Source organism: Pyxicephalus adspersus, chromosome 7 (genome assembly GCF_032062135.1).
Source record: "Pyxicephalus adspersus chromosome 7, UCB_Pads_2.0, whole genome shotgun sequence".
Taxonomy (NCBI): domain Eukaryota; kingdom Metazoa; phylum Chordata; class Amphibia; order Anura; family Pyxicephalidae; genus Pyxicephalus; species Pyxicephalus adspersus.
The window spans coordinates 50,471,829-50,490,248 of NC_092864.1; the positions used below are offsets into that span (position 1 = coordinate 50,471,829).

At 37.7% G+C, this 18,420-nt stretch overlaps 1 protein-coding gene across 4 annotated transcripts in view; it reads left to right on the plus strand.

Annotated features, from left to right (window-relative positions):
- The window catches only part of OSBPL6 (oxysterol binding protein like 6), a 116,578-nt gene that overhangs the window by 76,694 nt on the left and 21,464 nt on the right, over positions 1-18,420 (plus strand). For all 4 annotated transcript variants that reach the window (XM_072418390.1, XM_072418392.1, XM_072418391.1 and 1 more), the window contains 3 exons: positions 4,927-5,092; positions 7,378-7,508; positions 12,688-12,795. In XM_072418390.1, the coding sequence (XP_072274491.1) occupies positions 4,927-5,092; positions 7,378-7,508; positions 12,688-12,795 (405 nt within the window). The remainder of the gene's footprint in view (positions 1-4,926; positions 5,093-7,377; positions 7,509-12,687; positions 12,796-18,420) is intronic.

Below are 18,420 nucleotides of genomic sequence, written 5' to 3' on the forward strand. Positions count from 1 at the left end.
TATATCTCAGGCACCTCATTTAGACTTGGGCACATTAGCAGTGGGTTAAATACTTTATTCATCCTTCCTAATTTATTTTATAAAAAGAAAGACAACTTGCAGCAAAAACCCAACCACTAATTATGTGTTGTATATGTACACTTCTTGCCATAAACTTCGTAGGATTTTCTGTTTCTATTTCACATATTGATAACTAGTCTGTTTCCTCTGCTCACAATAAATAACATATCTCTAAGATACAATAAAGCCCTATTATGTGAAATGTGCACATTGTTGTCTGTTGTATATGGTAGTGTTACTTGTGCTATTTGTGTTTTTTTTTAAATATAAGTAGCATATCAAATATAGTATGTATGCTTGTTGCCTCTGTCCACTAACATTTTAAAGAACGTGCAACTATACCTTGCACACTAAGCCATAAAGAACATATCCTATTAGAATTTATGGATTTGCATTCAAGGTTTCTTTGACCATGTTTTCACTGCATGAGGCTCCTTTTACACAAATTGTATTCAGAGACTTCGATTGTTTCAGACTTGTAGCTGCTATTTGAGGTTTCACCTGCAGTGTCACCTGCTGGTTCTGTCTGGTCACTGCACTTGCAGGCATACATATTGTCTTCTTTACAGTGTGGCTTTGTTTAGAAATCTTTTTTTTGGCCACTAGGCCATTTCAGGGGTAGGCAGGAAAGCAACTCATGAGCTACTGTTTGCTAGACCGTTGCTATCCTGGTGAGCCACCAACTGAATTGCCTACATCCCCCTTGCAAAAAGCAGGGTCTTATAATACATTCAAGACAGGCACATGGAGCCTAGGGTTCATGCTTTTTTTTGTCTAATAAGACCTTGTCTTTTTGGCTGCTTGACGAGCAGCTGGTCTGGTGGCTCAGTGGGTAAAGGCAGCGCTTCAGCAAATGTTAGACCGCCACTTGGAGTCCCTCCTGTCACCTTAGAAGAGCCTTGAATTTGGGCCAGATGCAGTTACCCTTACGATTGAAAAAGCCATTGTCCAACAGGCCCTAATGGCTCCGCCCCCACCAGGAATGCCCCCTGAAGGGAAATCCTCCTCCTCTGCAATGCATACAGAGGGGAGCGAATGTTCCCTATTTACCCCGGCAACAGAAGTGTTAACGCCGGTGGGGTAAATAGGGAAGGGAACCACCACACGGTGTCACAGATAACAGGGAGGGGAGGGAAACTGAAAGGGTATACTCAGGACTAGGCCTCCAATGGCTAGGAAAAAGGGAATGGTCACCCCTAGCAGACACCCTAACCTAACCCTAACTCCTAACAGTATGAATATCCCCTGATGGTGGGAATACTCATACACAGGAACCTAGGCCCTAATAGCCCTGCATAGCCCTAGGAGTAGTGACTGGCTTGAGACTACTGGTTCCTTCACTTATGAAAGAACCAGTGTCTCCCTGAGGCCTAGTAAACAACAAAGGAACAACAAAACACCAAAAGTAATTCAACTTATCCTAATAGCAGATATATAAGCAGGAACTCTGGATAGGACAACACACCAGCTCTTCACATCCCAGCAGTGAATATCAACCGCATAGCATGAAGTGTGAGGCCAGACTAAATGGAGGAGCAGTAATGACCACCAGCTGTAACTGATACACGGGGTATGGTCATTACAAAGAACAACACAGAAACAAGTGAAAACAAAGAGACTGTCAGATAACCTCACATGCAGCTTGTCTCACCTATCCTCTAACTTCAGTCACGGAAGGGACCGTGACACGGAGGCTCAAGAGCCGCATGTGGCTCCGGAGCTCCGGTAGTTTGTTGCCGTTTGGCTCGGCTGCAGGTTGCCAGGCGGCATTAGGCCAGATCAGCCAGGGGGCATTAGGCCGAAACAAACTACCGGCTAGGCCTTATCTGGCCTGAGTTTGCTGACCCCTGGTTTAGCAGAATTCTCCATGTAAATATATAGCTGATAAAGATGGCATCATTTTAAACATAATTAGATCATATAAATAAGCAAGCAAAAACGCAGTAAGGCTTTACATGGTACATGGAATGTTCCCCCAATATTTTATTGGCCATGTTTGAAATTCCCAATCTTTCCAATGGGCCAATTCACTAGAGCTTTTTCTTGATAAGATGTAAGGAAAACACATCCTGCAGCATTTGGGATATGCTAAACTGGCCAAAAATGTCCAAAAAGCCTCACAAACACCCAGAAATACTTAAAAGGCCTTTTGGTCTACATCTTCCCTACCTTGGTTTAAAATGTCTTTAGAAAATGTTTAACTCATACAAAAGCTGGGCATTTATTTTATTTTAAAATTAAGGTCTGTGTAGACCTAGTCTAAAGTTGCATGCAGTGTATGGCCAGAGTTGAAATAGCCCACAGGAGAAAACTACCAAATAAAAAGAAAACGGTTTCCTTGCTCCCTGGTTGGCCCTTACTACTTTACAAAAAAATAAAACCCCACTATACCAGGAAAACTTTTGGCTTTATTTATAAAACTGGAGTCGGACATTCCCCCGGGGGAAATCATTTAATGTCATTGAAAAACATGGACCTAGAGCAGGGGTGCCCAACAGGTGGATCGCAATCTATCGGTAGATCGCAAAGGCAATGCGAGTAGATTGCGGAGCCCTGCCTTTCAAAATAAACTTTACCATGCATAGGAGTTAATAAGTCCAAATTTTTATTGTTTGTAAATCATTTTGATTTGGTAATTTTAAAAGTAGCTTGCAAGCTAAAAAAGTGTGAACACCCCTGGCCTAGAGAATGCCCACAAAGTAATGTATAAGGGAATGCCTGATTCCCTGTTTTATATATGGAGCCCCATGTTTTGTAGTGCGCCCTTCTTCTCACTACCTCTGGTAGGCCACCTTATGTCCATTTTTACATCGCAACCCATTTTTCTTCTTTTTTAGGGCTCCTATATACAGGCATTTATTGAAAGCTGTGACTCATTAGGTGAGAGTCATTGGTGAGCTCAACGCAGTAGCGCAAGTTATGCATTGAACAGAAAAGGCACACATGTAATGGTCATGTGCACAATGTACAGAATTTTAAATTCGTTCTGACATTTTTGTTTAATGTTCATAAAAAGTGAAATGCAAATAATCACTGTGGTCATACATCATGTTTTGAGTTTTGGGTCTGTTTCTTGCACCTATTTTTGAACAGGACATGTGCAGAGCTGTACTGATTTTCCAGTGACAACCAGGACTTCTGGACTCATTCACATTCTGCACAAATGGCCTGTAAAATCCTTTACTTGGAAATGGTCAATAGGATTACAGAGGGCAGGGTTCCCTGGAGAGCTGCTTTCTTTACACCAGTCGTGTCTGTTTCATCTGAAAACAGCAAATGTGTGTATTTATGGAGTTAAAAAACCTTAGATCACAATAACCGCTAAGAATAAATAACTAGAAAACTGTCATATACAGGGCGAATAAGAAACACTTACTGCTCATAGCATGTCTTTATGAATTATAGAAATAAAATGGCAAAATGTTTTATCAAAAAAGAGGTGTTGAATGGACTACAGTACCTATAATCAAATATACATATATATTCTCTCTCTTCTAATTATATACAAACATTCCAATATAATCCTCATAAAATAATTTGTATTAAAAATAGACCAATAAATGATCAAAATCATTTAGATTTAGAACTGTTGTGGATCTGCAAATATGTAATGATTTGCATTTAGTTGTAGCCGGCAATATTACTAGAACAAAGTTCTAGTTTTTTATGTAATATAGAACTTTTTGCCCAGTTTTTATATTTTGTTTGTTCCCATTACAGGGATTTCTCCTCACTTCCTGTCTAAGTGACATCTTATTACACCTATGCGAGTGTTCTTCACAGCCATTGCACGTCACTAGCCACATACAAAGTCAGCTGGCATCTTGATGGCAACTTAAAAAATATACCAGGTTCTCCGCCCTGCTAAAATGTCCTGCAGAAAACACTTGGGATGATACCTGGACAAGAAGTGTAGTGAAGTCTGCCCAGCTAAGACACAGCAGTGAGAATATGATGGGGGTCCATTAAAAAAATAAAAGTGTGTCTCCATCAGAAAGGTTTCCCCTCACTTCCTGTATCAATATTTATGGTTCAGGAAGTGTAAGAGAGAAATCTCTGATATTAATAAATCTGGTACTAAATACCATGTATGTGTAAAAGGTAATGAACAAACCACTGTTAACTAAGGGTCAGCACAAACACAGTTTAAAAGGAAAAACAAAATAAGTCTTTATTAATTGCAGAATTTAAAAGCAAACACAACACAAATTGCCGACAGTGTTTTTTTTTTCCTAATGTTGGGAAATAAATGGATTTTTTTTCTCCCACAAGTACACTCACAAGAGTTGTCCGCCTTGTGAGTCTTGGTCTTCCTGTTAGCATTGAGTGACCTACAAACACAGATCCGCATTCACAGACCAGACTGCTGTGGTGTGAAGGTCATCTTATCATATTGTTACCATGGAAGGCTTATTTGAAAGAAAAAAAAAAAATTGCACTTGTACTAATATAGATGCATTAAGGAAGTATAGAACATCAGTTTGCTGCATCATCACCTACTTGTCTTGAGATATGACATGATCAATCTATATCATCTACTGTTCATCCGGTAAACACTCCCTTTCTTTTAAAAGCATACTTCTTTTTGACTTGGACAGACAAGAGATAATGTTGGACAGTAACACACGTGTGCACACATGAAAAATGTATACAGTCACTTGGGGTCAGAATCAATTCTAATCTACTTTTATACAAGTATGTGAGCCATTTCTAGTGTGGTTAATGCTTTTTGAGGTTAGAGAAGCAGATATAGAAGCAGAGAAGTAAACATAGTTCACATTATGTTATGACTTTAGACTAGGTATATTTTTGTGGGGTATACTGTGGATTTCATCAATGCATTATATTAACAGAATTATTTTATAGGTACCTCTCAGCGCTTCTATGTCTCCTGTCCGTCTGCACGCCTCGAACCCCAACCTCTATGCAGATGTGGAGTTCCAGAATCCCCCAAGTCATGTAGCTGATGCTCTGGAGTTTGCATCTGACTATACCAAATTGCAGGAAGAGTTCTGCTTATTAGCTCAGAAAGGTATTGATTCTATAATTTGCATGTTAAAAACCAATAAAGAAAGAAATTCACCTGTGGCTCTTTAGAATTTAGATTCTTTCATTATGAAAGGTGATTTTTGCACAGTGTTTATAGAGATCTGGTCACTTTGACCAGCTCACCTCCAGACTACTATCAGCTCACCTCTCCCACCCACTTCTTGGCCACTGATGGCCACCAGTGCAAAATGATTATACAAGTCCATGTGGTCCCCTCCCCTAATGGAGTGCCAATTGAGAGACTCAAGCACTGTCACAAGACGGGGGAGGGGGGGGGTGTGATGTTTCTATCCCCCCAGTGCACTATTCAATGCTAGGTGTTTTCATGGCTGCAGCAGAAAGAAAGAAATGTGGGGATCAGCTCGCAAATAGGGTGCCTGGGCCTTAAACAGACCCTGTATATTATGAGTGTATTAAAAGTATGCAGATTAGGAGCTTTGTTCTATGCTGATTTTTCTGATAGGTGTATATTTTCTTTTTTTCAAATGATTGAAGAAATCTAAATAACTAGCATTTGGAAAGTGGTTATAAATGACAGTCTCCATATTTCTTTTTATGGCTTTCCATTAGGTTTTTTTTTTTTTTTATTTATTAAGGCCCATATTAGGCTAGTGATTTGGCCACTGATTGCAGCCTACTAGCATCAAGAATGTAAAAAAACACTCAACTACTCCTACTCAATCTCCATATTGTCCCGCTCTTTCACTGGCAGGTGCAATTCTTCAGCAATTCCATCAATTAGGGTTGGCCACCATAAAAGCAGTTGCCTCCTAAGCAAACCTGTTGCTGGTGATTTAAATGCCCACTGCATTACAGTTTGCATTTTAACATGCATTGTAATATGTTTAAAATGATCCCAACAAACAGACTAAGACATGTGGCCAGTTGAAATCCATAATTTTTCACTTAGACCTACGTAGCTCACCACATAATAGGGCTGTGAAAGTAAATTAGTAAAGTAAAGAAGATTTAACTGAAACATTACAAAATACATTTAATGAAGGTGAAGATATGGTAAATGTTAAATATAGACTACTAAAATCAAGCATTAGGAAGGCAGTTATTACAAACATATAATTTTGCTCAGAATGAAACAAACTGCATAGTAGAGGGATATATTCAGCTGCCTGTTAAAATCATTAAAAATTGTGAGCTGTATATGACATCACTACATTAATAAAATAACCTATAGGTGTAGACAGACTCTCATTTTATGCAGCTACATGTTCACTAAAAAATGGTTAAAGGTGTTGTTTATTTTGCATTGCTTTGTTCTTCCTTTTTCCCCCTCATCGATTTTCGAGGATCAAAGATCTTGGGGCATTATCGTAGGTTGTCTATGCTTTTTTATGTAACCTAGGCATATCATGGGTGGAGGGAGGGACTGAGAAAGTACTGTATATGGCATATCGGTCTTCACCATTAAGGGCCTTCAGTTTTGGGTGTTTTTATTATTCTATTAAGGCTTTTTAGGTATTTGAATTCCTAGCCAGGCTGCATTTTTTTTATAAAAGCATCTACCAAAAACTTTAGTATGAGTAGATTGACTTTTTAAAGGACAACGTCGCCTTTAGTGCAGTTCACCTAAGATAATACCTACTATTGTATATGCACACCACAGTAATATTCATTCCTATGGGTAACTGTGAAAAAAAACACTGAAATGGGAAGGAGATGTGTATTATCCCAATTGACTAAAGTATAATTTAAAATATATATAAACCCTGTCTGGCCAACATTTTGTTTGATAGCTGCACTGTAGAAAAGTAATTTCTCTCTACCAGGTTGTTTGTGACTGGGTGACAACACAAGTCCACAGTTGAGGTGACGGTAACACGGACCTTTATAGCACAGTTACCAGCTTATTTAAGTAAGATAGCATTAAGAGAAATTGAAAGCAACTTTTAAATATTTGAAACATGGAATTTTAGTGTTTGAGTTATACACTGCACAATATACTTATCTTTGCATGATGTACAACATGTTACATTTATTGAATATTTTTAATTTGCTAGGATATATGTTTGGCCAAAGTTTGTCTATGCAAGCATACCTTACATATTTTTATGGAGCATGATTAAGCTTGTCATTCCACAACAGCTGGAGAGCCATAGGTCGTATGTGTTAGATCTGAATAAGCAGAGATTGCAGCATTAGGCAAATCGTTACTCAACATAGACAGTGAAAGGTGCACATGTTATACTTGCATCTCTCTCCTGCTGTACAAAAGTCGGATCTGTGATGTCTTACTGAATTTTTTTTTTACAGTCCATTCTCTCCTGAAATCCGCCTACAACACAATTGCCATTGAGAAGGAGAAGATGAAGCAGATGGTTTCCGATCAGGATTACAGCAGCCACAATACACAGTTTGTACGCCTCAGACAGTCCCTTTCTCAGGTACATTTTTTCTCAAGTTATATTATACCTTTCCACATCTCTGCCAGGAGATTAGTAAGACCTCATTTGAACAAACACCATTTACTGAGAGCTAAGAATGACATGATTCAGGTTTACATTAAAACTTGTGATCCTGGAATATCTGAAATTGTCTGCAAACATTTGTTAATATAAAGTCTAACATTACCATAACCATGAGATTTAAGTTAAAAAAAAGTGTACATTCTGTAGAATCTGCTAAGATTGTATGGGATTTTGTTTACAGTTCATTAGCAACTAAAATAATTGACTTGATTAGACAGGACTTAGAGGAATAAATACATGCAAAGTACATTTATTAGATTTCATGTCAATCATCTTATAAATTTTGTCTATTTTCTAAACCATAAAATAAAGGTGCCATTTTGTATAGTAGTCCTACCTTACAGACCACCACAGTGGTGCCAATACCTCTACTTTTAGAGCATAGTCCCACTTCCAAGCTAAGCCTCTTTGCCTGTCACCACTCACATGCATTTATTAGTCATGTAGGGTAGCTAATATGTTTTATGTTCCCCATTGAGTTAAATTACGTTGCTCATTTATCAAGTACTGGAAAATGCAGTGTTCTTGACAGCCAATCAAAACATTTTCTTTTCTCAAAAATGATACACAGTTTCAACCCATTGGTTGCTACAGGTTGTTCAAATCTTTTATATTTCTGTTTTAGCCTTGCTTTCTAGTAAACCAAGCAGAAGGTAAGACAAGAAAAATTAAAATAAAGAAGGATGGCAAATGAATTTAATGAAGAAGGCCACATGGAAAATATTAAACCCATAGCAACCAATACACACTAATAAATCTTATTTCTCATGACACAAAAGCAAAATTTGATTTGGCTACTGTTGGAATAAAGATACACAACATTATTGTTTGCAATATTTTGATAGGTTCGTCTCTGAGTGTCTGCTACTTGTGTTTTTAAAAACTATCACTGCCTAACCAATCTTTATTAAAGTGGTGTAAATTGACTTGTTTCTAGTGTATAAATTTGGTATAATTGGCTGTCAAAGTAGCTACAGTATCACAAAAAAAAATCTTATTAAAGCTGATGTAATCATTACAAATTCAAATAGAGCATAAAATAACATAAAGAATAAAAATGTTCACGTTGAAATGGCTTTGAAATTATTATGCATAATTGTTCATCTTTGATACTGGTGCACCCTTTAGAGCCTCATTAATAGTAGAGTATAATATTTTTTGTCATTACAAATGAACATTAGAATGTGACTAAAATGTGAATAACTCATGAGATTTATTGAGATTTCTTTTTCTTGTTTGGAGGTTGTTCTGCAGCATACATACAATACAAAACTAATAAAAACATAGCACACAATTTAACTAGGGATTAGCGAGTGAAATTTGAAAATTCGATCTTGTGGTGAATCGTAAGCGAGAACAGCCTGTGTAAATTCGGCTGTCAAGATCAAATTTTTTGGGACCTGCAAGAGCAGTCAGGTTGCTCTTGCAGCCCTGTAGTATGTGTTTATGAATAGAGATTCTCTATCCAAGAACACAGAGTCCCACGGCTGTATTCTTTGATGAGCACAGCCGCGGGACTCACACTAACAGGAGAAGTACCGCGGCTGCAATGAGAATCCTCCTGCCTCCCCGGGCACTAAAGCTTAAATGAGGGCTTGCAAGCCCTCATTTAACCTCTAGTGCCTGGGGATCGCTCACTGACAGGCGGATTCCCACGGCTGTCATAAATGCAGCTGTGAGAATTCTCCTGCCTTCCCGGGCACTAGAGGTTAAATGAGGGCTTGCAAGCCTGCATTTAACTTCTAGTGCCCGGAGATCGCGCATAGGAGAATTCCCACGGCTGCAATGTAATTTCGTAAATTTTCCTGACCCAACGGAAGTTCGAGGAAATTTTTGCAAGAATGTCAGAGGCATTCTCGCTCATCCCTAAATATAACATGCATCCATTCCATCATTGTATTGTACATGTATTATAATATTGTTTTAGCTTTAAAGTTCTAAAAAAAAAAAAAAAAAAAAGACACCCTACATTTCCAAGGTTTAAGGTGAGCCTAGCCTAAAACAATACAAAGGCACCAGCATTGCTGTAGTGTTGGCAACCACGGTGTATGTACGTGCAGTGTTAGTGTTCAGATTATTTCCTGCAAAATATAGTCCCAAATTGTACATGGCGACTATTTTAGACAAAATAGGGTCCTGCACAAATATGGGCTTCTGCCCAGATAAGATTATGCCCCAAAACTCTGTTGTTCAGCTGTTAAATGCCAAATTTTCCAATCTTTGCTGAATTTCTAACTGTTTAATAACAGAAAACATACCTTATTAATTCTACAAGACCAGGTTATGGGCATTCAAATATACATATATTCCTAACAAGTAACAATTACTTTGCAACAAAACAAGTCCTCACTGACCTTTGTAACAGACATTGTGGGGCAATTCATCATATACATAGCAAAAGGGCTGAAGTCATTTTATTCATGTTCACCCTGCCTTGACCTCTTGCTTTACAGTGATACCTCGGCTAATGAAGATAATTTGTTCCAGAATCACACTCGTTAGCCGAAACAAAGCAAAAATTCAGCTTAACACGGCTGCAGTTTATCGCGCATGCACTAATGCATTCGTTAACCAAGTCCATTTTTGTAAGCCGAGGCTGAAACACAGCAGAAAAAACTTTCATTAGGCGAAAGATTTGTTAGCAGAGTCCCTCATTAGCCAAAGTATCACTGTATATTTAAAGTACAGATTAGAAGGTGGAAAGCTGCAAAGTCACTTTTAGAATAAGGTAGCATGGTGAGCTGGGCTGATACAGACAAGGTGCTTCTGCAGTGACCCTTTGAGGAGGTTTTGGTTTACTGTGTCTTCAGCTACAGAAGTCAGTTCTCCATATATAAACTTATTAGTATATTCATTGCCTAGCCTGATATATCCTTTCATCTTTACTTGAGCAAATGTTAGGTGCCTATGTAAAGGCTGAACTTAGCTTCCAGAGGGTCTCCTGGCCTTTGCTGGGTTGGACAACTAATGTGGGCATTTGCAGGTACCACAAGGTCAAAAGTTGTTACCTTAGAATATTTCCTTGTGGCCATTTTGTTTAAGCTCGCAGTCAACATAAAAGCAGATGCAAGCTTGACATACAGATGCGGCCGGTGTTTGGAATAAAATAGGTAGTATTATAAGCCTGAAATTCTAGAAAGAATTCTAAAAAATGTATTTTTGCAGACCTCTTGCCACCATCTACTGTATAACCAGCTGGACATCTATAGAAAATCTTCCCACCAACTCTTCTAGTAATAGGCTTTCAGAACACTAGGCAGATATAAAAGACATGTTAATGCAGCTTTGTATGCCCCTAAGCTAAACTTTAGGAATGCATAATTAAAATTATTTCTGCAGTGGGGCTTCCCTTGAAATGCAAGGGTTAAGGTTTTTAATCCAGGGAAATCTAAAAAGGACTTTTACGTCCCCTACCCCTCCCTCTACAGCCACTGCTCTTCTCTTTGCTCCAATGCCTTAACCACCTGGGCGTTTCACTGATGTCTGGATTTCTGTACCAAAAGCGGTACACTGTTTTTCATGAATTTTTTTTTTTTTAATTTTAGACCTGTAACTTACAGAAATATGTCCGAACAAGGGTCTAGTAGATATCCTGAATATAACAATGTTTGAAACACACAATCATGTAAAAAAAAAATTCACTTTAATATTAAAATTAAATAAAAAACACAAAATCAGCTTAAACAAGAATGCATAAATAAATAACAAAATACTGAAAATGCAATAATTCTGTATACTGTATAGTAATATATTTTTCTAAAACACCTCCCTAGTGTGGTAAATTTTAAAACAGAGTCCAACGTCACATACCTATGGACAAAACCACATAAATATATTTTGTATTATTTTGTATTGGATTGGATACAGGACTTTGTATTGAATCCAATACAAAATATTTGAATTTCCCGCTACAACCCCCGTTGCCGGGAGTATGCACTGACATCATCAGGAATCGCCGAGAGACGCGTACGCGAACGCCGGGAGTTCTAATTCTTTCCGTACTTCCATGCAAAAAGTGTTACATTTTTTGCATGGAAATTTATTTTAGATTGTAGGCTATAATTCTTAGGCATAACTCACCAAAATATGTCCAAAATTTAATACATTTATTATTAAACTTTAAAAAATTTTTTTTATAAAACATTATAAAAAAAAAAAATCTTAAAAAAAAAAAAAAAAAATAGTCTATAATGCAATGTAACTGTACAGTAGCTTATATAATATATATATAATACATTTATATATATATATTATATAAAGATTTCTTTGTATTGGACTCAATACAGCTTTTTGTATTGAGTTCAATACAAAGTTATTTGAATTTCCCGCCCAACAACGATGCTTGCAGCGACGTCACCAGGAAACCCCGGAGATCATCACTGCACACGCTGGGAGAAGATAGCGTGTGCAGTGACGATCTCCACGTGCTGGGAGAAGAGGACGGACATCTCTGGAGGAGCTGCGGGGACAGGGTAAGTGTTTTTTTCAGTTCTAATCTGATTGTCTTACAATGTTGTGTGACAATCAGATTGCACTGTAACGCTTGTTTATATTTTTAGCTACCCCAAACCTGGTTCGGGGTAAACGATTGTAGCAAGTTTTCTTACCCCGAACCAGGCTCGGGGTAAACGCCCAGGAGGTTAAGTTGTGATGGATCCCCAAAGTTCTTGAGTTTTCTAGTAGGAGGGTATTTGCTAGAGAAGAAGCCTGTGAGAGCCTAGGAAAAAATCTGCTTTTAATTTTTAAATGTCCTATCACTCACTGACTGGGGTTGAGGAGCCACAAGTGCTTTCCTCAAATGTAACAGGAAAATCTGTGTCATCTTTCTGGCTATATAGTGTGACAGTGCTGTATTAATGTTAAGGTCAGAATTGACTGAAATGAATCCTTTCCAGGTAAAACTTCTTCCTTCCATATATTTCATGGATATGTATTGAGATTGAGTTGTTTTAATTACCTGCTTAACAGCTGGCATAGAGTCATTACCACTGCTAGGGTGATTTCAGCAGTAAGCTATCTGGCAATTAATTATATATAAAACCGTGTTTTGCATAATTAGCACTCTTCCACTCATCCATCATATTTTTTCTTGCAGGCCTTGAACCAAAATTCTGAACTGCGAACCCGACTGAACAGAATACATACAGAGTCTGTCATCTCTGACCAAGTTGTTAGTGTTAACATTATAGCAAGTCCAGATGAGGTAATTATTGTTGTAGCTGTATCTTCTGTGTATATTCTGGATTAAACTAACTAGGAAAGCTGTACAGAGGTTTTATGCTCCAAAGTAAACCTGTGGCCCTTTTTACGTTTTTGAAAGGTAAAGTTCTGTCAGACAGCAGACTCTACAAGGCGCTTTCTTTCTTGGCTGGAAAGCCTTCCACTGTGCACCTCTCGTAGCCTTTAAGGGGCTCACAATCTAATGTCCCTACTATAGTCATATGTCTTTAACACAGTCTAATGTCAATTTGGGAGGAAACCAAGGATGAAATTATTACCATTCTTCCCTCATTCTTTGCCAGCAATGTAATAAGCATTTTTCCCACTGACCACCAAATTAATGTACTGTGAGCTTTGAATGTAGTAACTACAGCAGGAACTCCCCAGAAGACCTGTTATATACGGGATTCGCCCTGTTAAAAAGGTCAATAAAGGTGGATCTAGACAATATTTTTACATTGCCTAATGCAAACACATCATGATTATTGGGTCAGTATACTTTAGCACTCAGCAAGGATTTGGATTTACAATGCACTGTGGCTTCTTAAAATGATCATAAATCTTAGAACCTAGGCAGCCAAGCTGCAGACTTTTTTCTTTTTGTACTGTTAAGTCTCTTCATAAGTATGACTGATATGGTGTTTATTTGGATCAGTTAATATAACAGTTTAGGCCAGACATGGCTTTGCAGATGAAATCTATAATTATATCACCAGTGTCTCTAAAACTGTGAGCGACAAGACTGAAGGAACACAGATGAAGTCGGATTGGAAAAGTATAGCAATGTGCCACCACTGCTTACAAGACGCAGCAAATGAAGTGCACATGGAGAGCACACATAGCTCTTTTAGGCAGGCGGCATACTTTGTCACAGCCCTTGGATTGCACAAAGATTCAGGACACAGAGCCTTTTCTATTGTTTTGCAACAGTAACATCCCACTGAATATAACATTAATTCCATCAAACAGTAAGTTCCTATTCTAGGTCAAAGTTATAGTATACAGAGGCAGATTGCACTTCTAATCAGATTTCAGATCTGATTAAATGACTAAATCTGAAGGAAATTCTGCAGCTAGGCGCTTGTAGGAGACCCTGTGGGGAAGGGGGTGGATGTCCAATAGGTCGTAGATAGATTGGATGGTTTGGTAAATATTACCAGTACACAAGATTACCAGTACAAAAGTTGTATCATGGGCATGAATGATCAAGTACATCTTTTTGGAATTCCAATTTCTATATATCAAAATCAATTAGAATTGCAGAATCTTCTGCATAGGTTTGCAATGTTTTGGGACCGAACAGGAATAACAATCTAAAATAATATTCTGCTTTGTGTGTACTAGGCCTCAAAATCATTTTTAGAGCTTGGTAATGCTGAGGGACACAGGTAAAAAACCTTTGGTATTTTATTATAAAAGCCAGTCTCTTGTGTGTAGGTCAACTTATATTTTATAACTGCCTAATTTGTGGTATCATTGTGGGGTAGTGTGAGAGCTTTAGCATTAGTTTTATACAATGTGGTACAAGTTTCCACTCCTGTTTTAGTCATTTTTGTATAGCAATGCATATTGCATTGCTGTGAATTTATTTAAATTAAATAGTGAACTTCTTGTTTTAGAGCAACATAAATACAAGGAGGGGAAAATCTTAATAAGACTGCAGAATTTTAAAAAAGCAATGTCCGTAAGCAATATTGACAAAATAATTGCACTATCATTGTTAGTGTGATGGTTCTGTGATATTAATTGGCTAACTAAGAAAACGCTGCCTGTGAGATTTTCTCATAAGCTGAGTGGGAAAAGGCCCTGCAGTAATTAGTTTGCATCATTATTTCTGCAGTTGGTGGGATCGCCTTAGAACAAGTAATGAACTTTATCATTCTAGTCTCTGGTAGAGGGCAAAGCAGATATTAGAGAAAAACATCATACAAATACATTTTACTCCTGGTATGTGTCTAACAATACCTTCTGAAGTTATTCACATATCATTTCCCCTTATTTGAAAATTTGGTTGCTTTAACAACAACGTTAAACCAGAATTTTTTTCTGCCAGGCGTAAGTTTTACAATGTCATGTGGTGTAAAACCAAAAAGGTGGCATCCCTACTTTGTGACTACTGTGGTACTTCTACTGCTGCAGTCAGTTTTCTAGATAGTAAGGGAAGGTTTCCTGTATGTCTTTCATTGTATTGACCACCACAAGGCTGATTCCTAAAGAACTAGCATTTGTAGCAGTACTGAACCCCTCACTGCCAGCCCCATTTTTTTCTTTGTTGGGCGGATGCTCATTTAGGCTACATGTAGTGCCTCCTCTCCCAAGGCAGTGGTTCAGTGGCATAAGGAAGCGGTAGCCATACTGTAAACTTACCGCCAGTCTAAATATAGCCTAAAGCAGCATCTTGTAGTCTGTCCAATAACCATCAGGGTAACCCAGCAAATTGTAAAGCTAATTAACAAAATAGTGGGAACTTCTATTGACCTAGCAATTTAGTAGGAGTGTGTATTTAAAAAATGATGAAAGAATGGTAATACACTAATATTGGAATTTAAAGGGAACATATAATGTTTTTGTAGGTGGAATTAAACTCCACTGTACAAAAATTGCCGGAAGGGACTATGATGTCCCAGGTCTCAGACACAGAGATATCCTTGCATTGCAGGTGCTCGGAACAGTAAAGATTTGCAAAAAAGTAAGCCCCAGAATAATATTTGTTGGGGGAAAATTGGAGAGTAAGCATGCTTTCCATAACTGTAGGTAATATTTACTCCTGAGAGCTGAATGGAGAAGTTTGAAGCGAGATCAGTATATGCAACTGGGCGTGGGCAGCCCCTTTAGCTTTGCCCTTTGTGGACACAGGTTTATTTTAAAACTGGACAACACTAGCAAACATATTGTATTCTGATAGTGGCATATCAGTGATTTCATTACACACAGTAACAGTGACAACTTGTTCTGCATTTAATTCTCTTTTCTGGGCTGCCCCCTTCCCATGTAATTGCTCCCATAGGAACTAAAAAGGTCTACCTAAATGACCCATTCTCACCTGAATCTCCAATAACGTGGTGTTCGCTCCCCAGGCTTCACTTTTCTACAATGTACAAGAGGCTTCTTTGGGTATTCACATCATTGCCTGCATGGCATGAATTTTTGTTGTTTGCTGTCCAGTGGCAGGGTCCTATCAGGATTCAGAAGAGTGGTCAAACCCCCAGCACCAGTGAGGGGCAATGATGGCAGACTAAGGAAAAGTACCTTAGATGAAAGGGTACCCAAGGTCGTATTTTTGCCTTGAGATGGGCTTCAAATGTGAAAAGAATTAGTACATGTAAGTGAGATAAAGGAAAACATATATAATCACATGTATCACATTAAATATAGCCTGTAATTTAACCAATAGAACAATTAGGAATAGCTGATGTAGGAATAAAACTTTTCACTGACTCTTCTTGGGACACTCACCACTAGGCTCTCATCCCAAAAGGCAAGGCATTATCTTTAATTAAATTAAGGAATTCAAGCGGCCTGTTGTATAAACATGTTCCTATATCAATGCAATGTAACATTTCAGAATTCAGGCACTCAATACAAGCTCTGTTATATGAGTATAGCACTTCTGAGTCAGAGATCTGAGGGTACACACTGAGTCCCTGATGTAATATTGTATTTTTAGCAAGAACACAGCTCTTGCCTGAAAACAAATATATTAATATTAAGTGTTGTTGTATTTGAGCACTATGAAACTAGCTGCTTAATTACATACCAGGAAAATTCCATTATATGCAGCACCAGTAGCTAAGCAGAACATAACATGTCTGGGAAATATTTCCACCAACTCAGCCAACGCTGTTCTAAAAACATAAACATAGGTGGACAAGCAATTCATGCAAATGGTTCTTGGTAAAATGAAATTTCTTTGCATTGCAGCAATCATACAGCGGTATCATTTGTAATTAGGATTTCCCAGAATCCTAAATTTTGCTTCTGTAATTGGGTCGCTTCCTCTTATCAGTGCTATGCACACATCCAGAAATATTACTCATTGCATTTTTGATGGGCTTATAGTGTTATAAATTGCACCTATCATTTAGTTTTTAACCTAAATAGATTGAGTCTACTTTACCAAATGACTTTATTTTCAGTAGAGCTTATCTTATAAAAACTAAAATGTATTTTGTTAGGCAATGATTACGTAGTAAATTCCAGGAGTACTGTGGGTGTTTCCCACCATTAGAAACCTTAGATATTGCAGCTTTTCTCACACATGGGGAAATCCTTGCTATATTCACAGCTCACTGTACATTAGCATGGTGGTCAGTGGGAAGGATGGCTCTTCCTCTGCTGGTCAATAGGATGAATGTCTCCATTACAGACAGACAAAAAGATCATTCTGTGTCAGGAGGAACCCTAGAGTTCCACGGTTGAGAAACACTGACAATGATGTGTACCCTTTCCCCCTGTACTTAGTAAATATATAATATTAGTGCCCAGTGTGAAGAAAAGCAGCTTACATCCTGTATGAGACCACATAGTAAGTGAGGGAAAATGGTCACTTTAGTTGGGCTTTTATTCTGCTCTCTCGTGCTTGTAAATGTAACATCATTAATAAGTCTTTTTGAAAAGTGGTAATTTTGACATTCAGAAGACGTTCTCTGGTGTTTTTCAAAAGCAACAATTAAGTCAATACCAGAGAATGTATGCTGTCAAAGTCACTGCTTTATGAATAATACTCTTAGACTGTAGACAATACCCTTTATTTCTATCTTTTTTGGGATATAAATTCTGCACTGTGTGAAAAATAACAAGCTTGTGTCCAGTTTATCTTGTTATATTTCAAAAATCTAACAGTGCATTCTGAACAAAGTCCTGTTATATCTTACGCAGGATGCAGAGATGTTTGTTAGAAGGATTTGCTAAAATCGTGTGGGTACAGCAGAAACCAGTGGTGTATGTAAACCTAAAATCAGCATTAACCTATTTACAGCCAATTCTTTTTCTTAGTAGAATCCAGATATGACAAAATGTGAAAACTCTTTGCGCTGGAATACCAAAAGTTTGCAAGTCACTACTGATATTTAAATGTATCATTTAAAGAGGCAGCTCATAATTTATTTAAATGGTAATGACTTGTTGCTTATGTAAAGAACCAAATTGCACAATTTAACAAACCAAGGCATGACGTGCCAATCCCATTATAGATTGGGGCAGGGAGATGACCCAGCTGTATTAAGAAACTGCAGTAGTAAAAATTCAGGTCAGCAGTCTGGTTGTGCTATCTGTTTTTAATCATTATTTTACCTTGAAAATCAAAAGATATAAAGTTGTAATGCGGAAACATGATGCCATCATACTACGTTCAAAGAATCATTTGTTTTCTTAAATCTGTCATTGCTCTTTATTGAAAAAAATCTATAAAAGATGTGGTTTCAAGGAACTTTTTATTGAGCTAGTAGTTCCTTCATACACCTGAAAATGTTTATATTACCTTTGTAAATTGAAAATATATTGACATTTAGTAATGAATGCAGTCCTTTTTATTTTTTAACCTGCATTGTCCTTTTATTGGATACGGTACACATTGTTAAAATGCGTATCCCGCCCAGATATCCTTTCT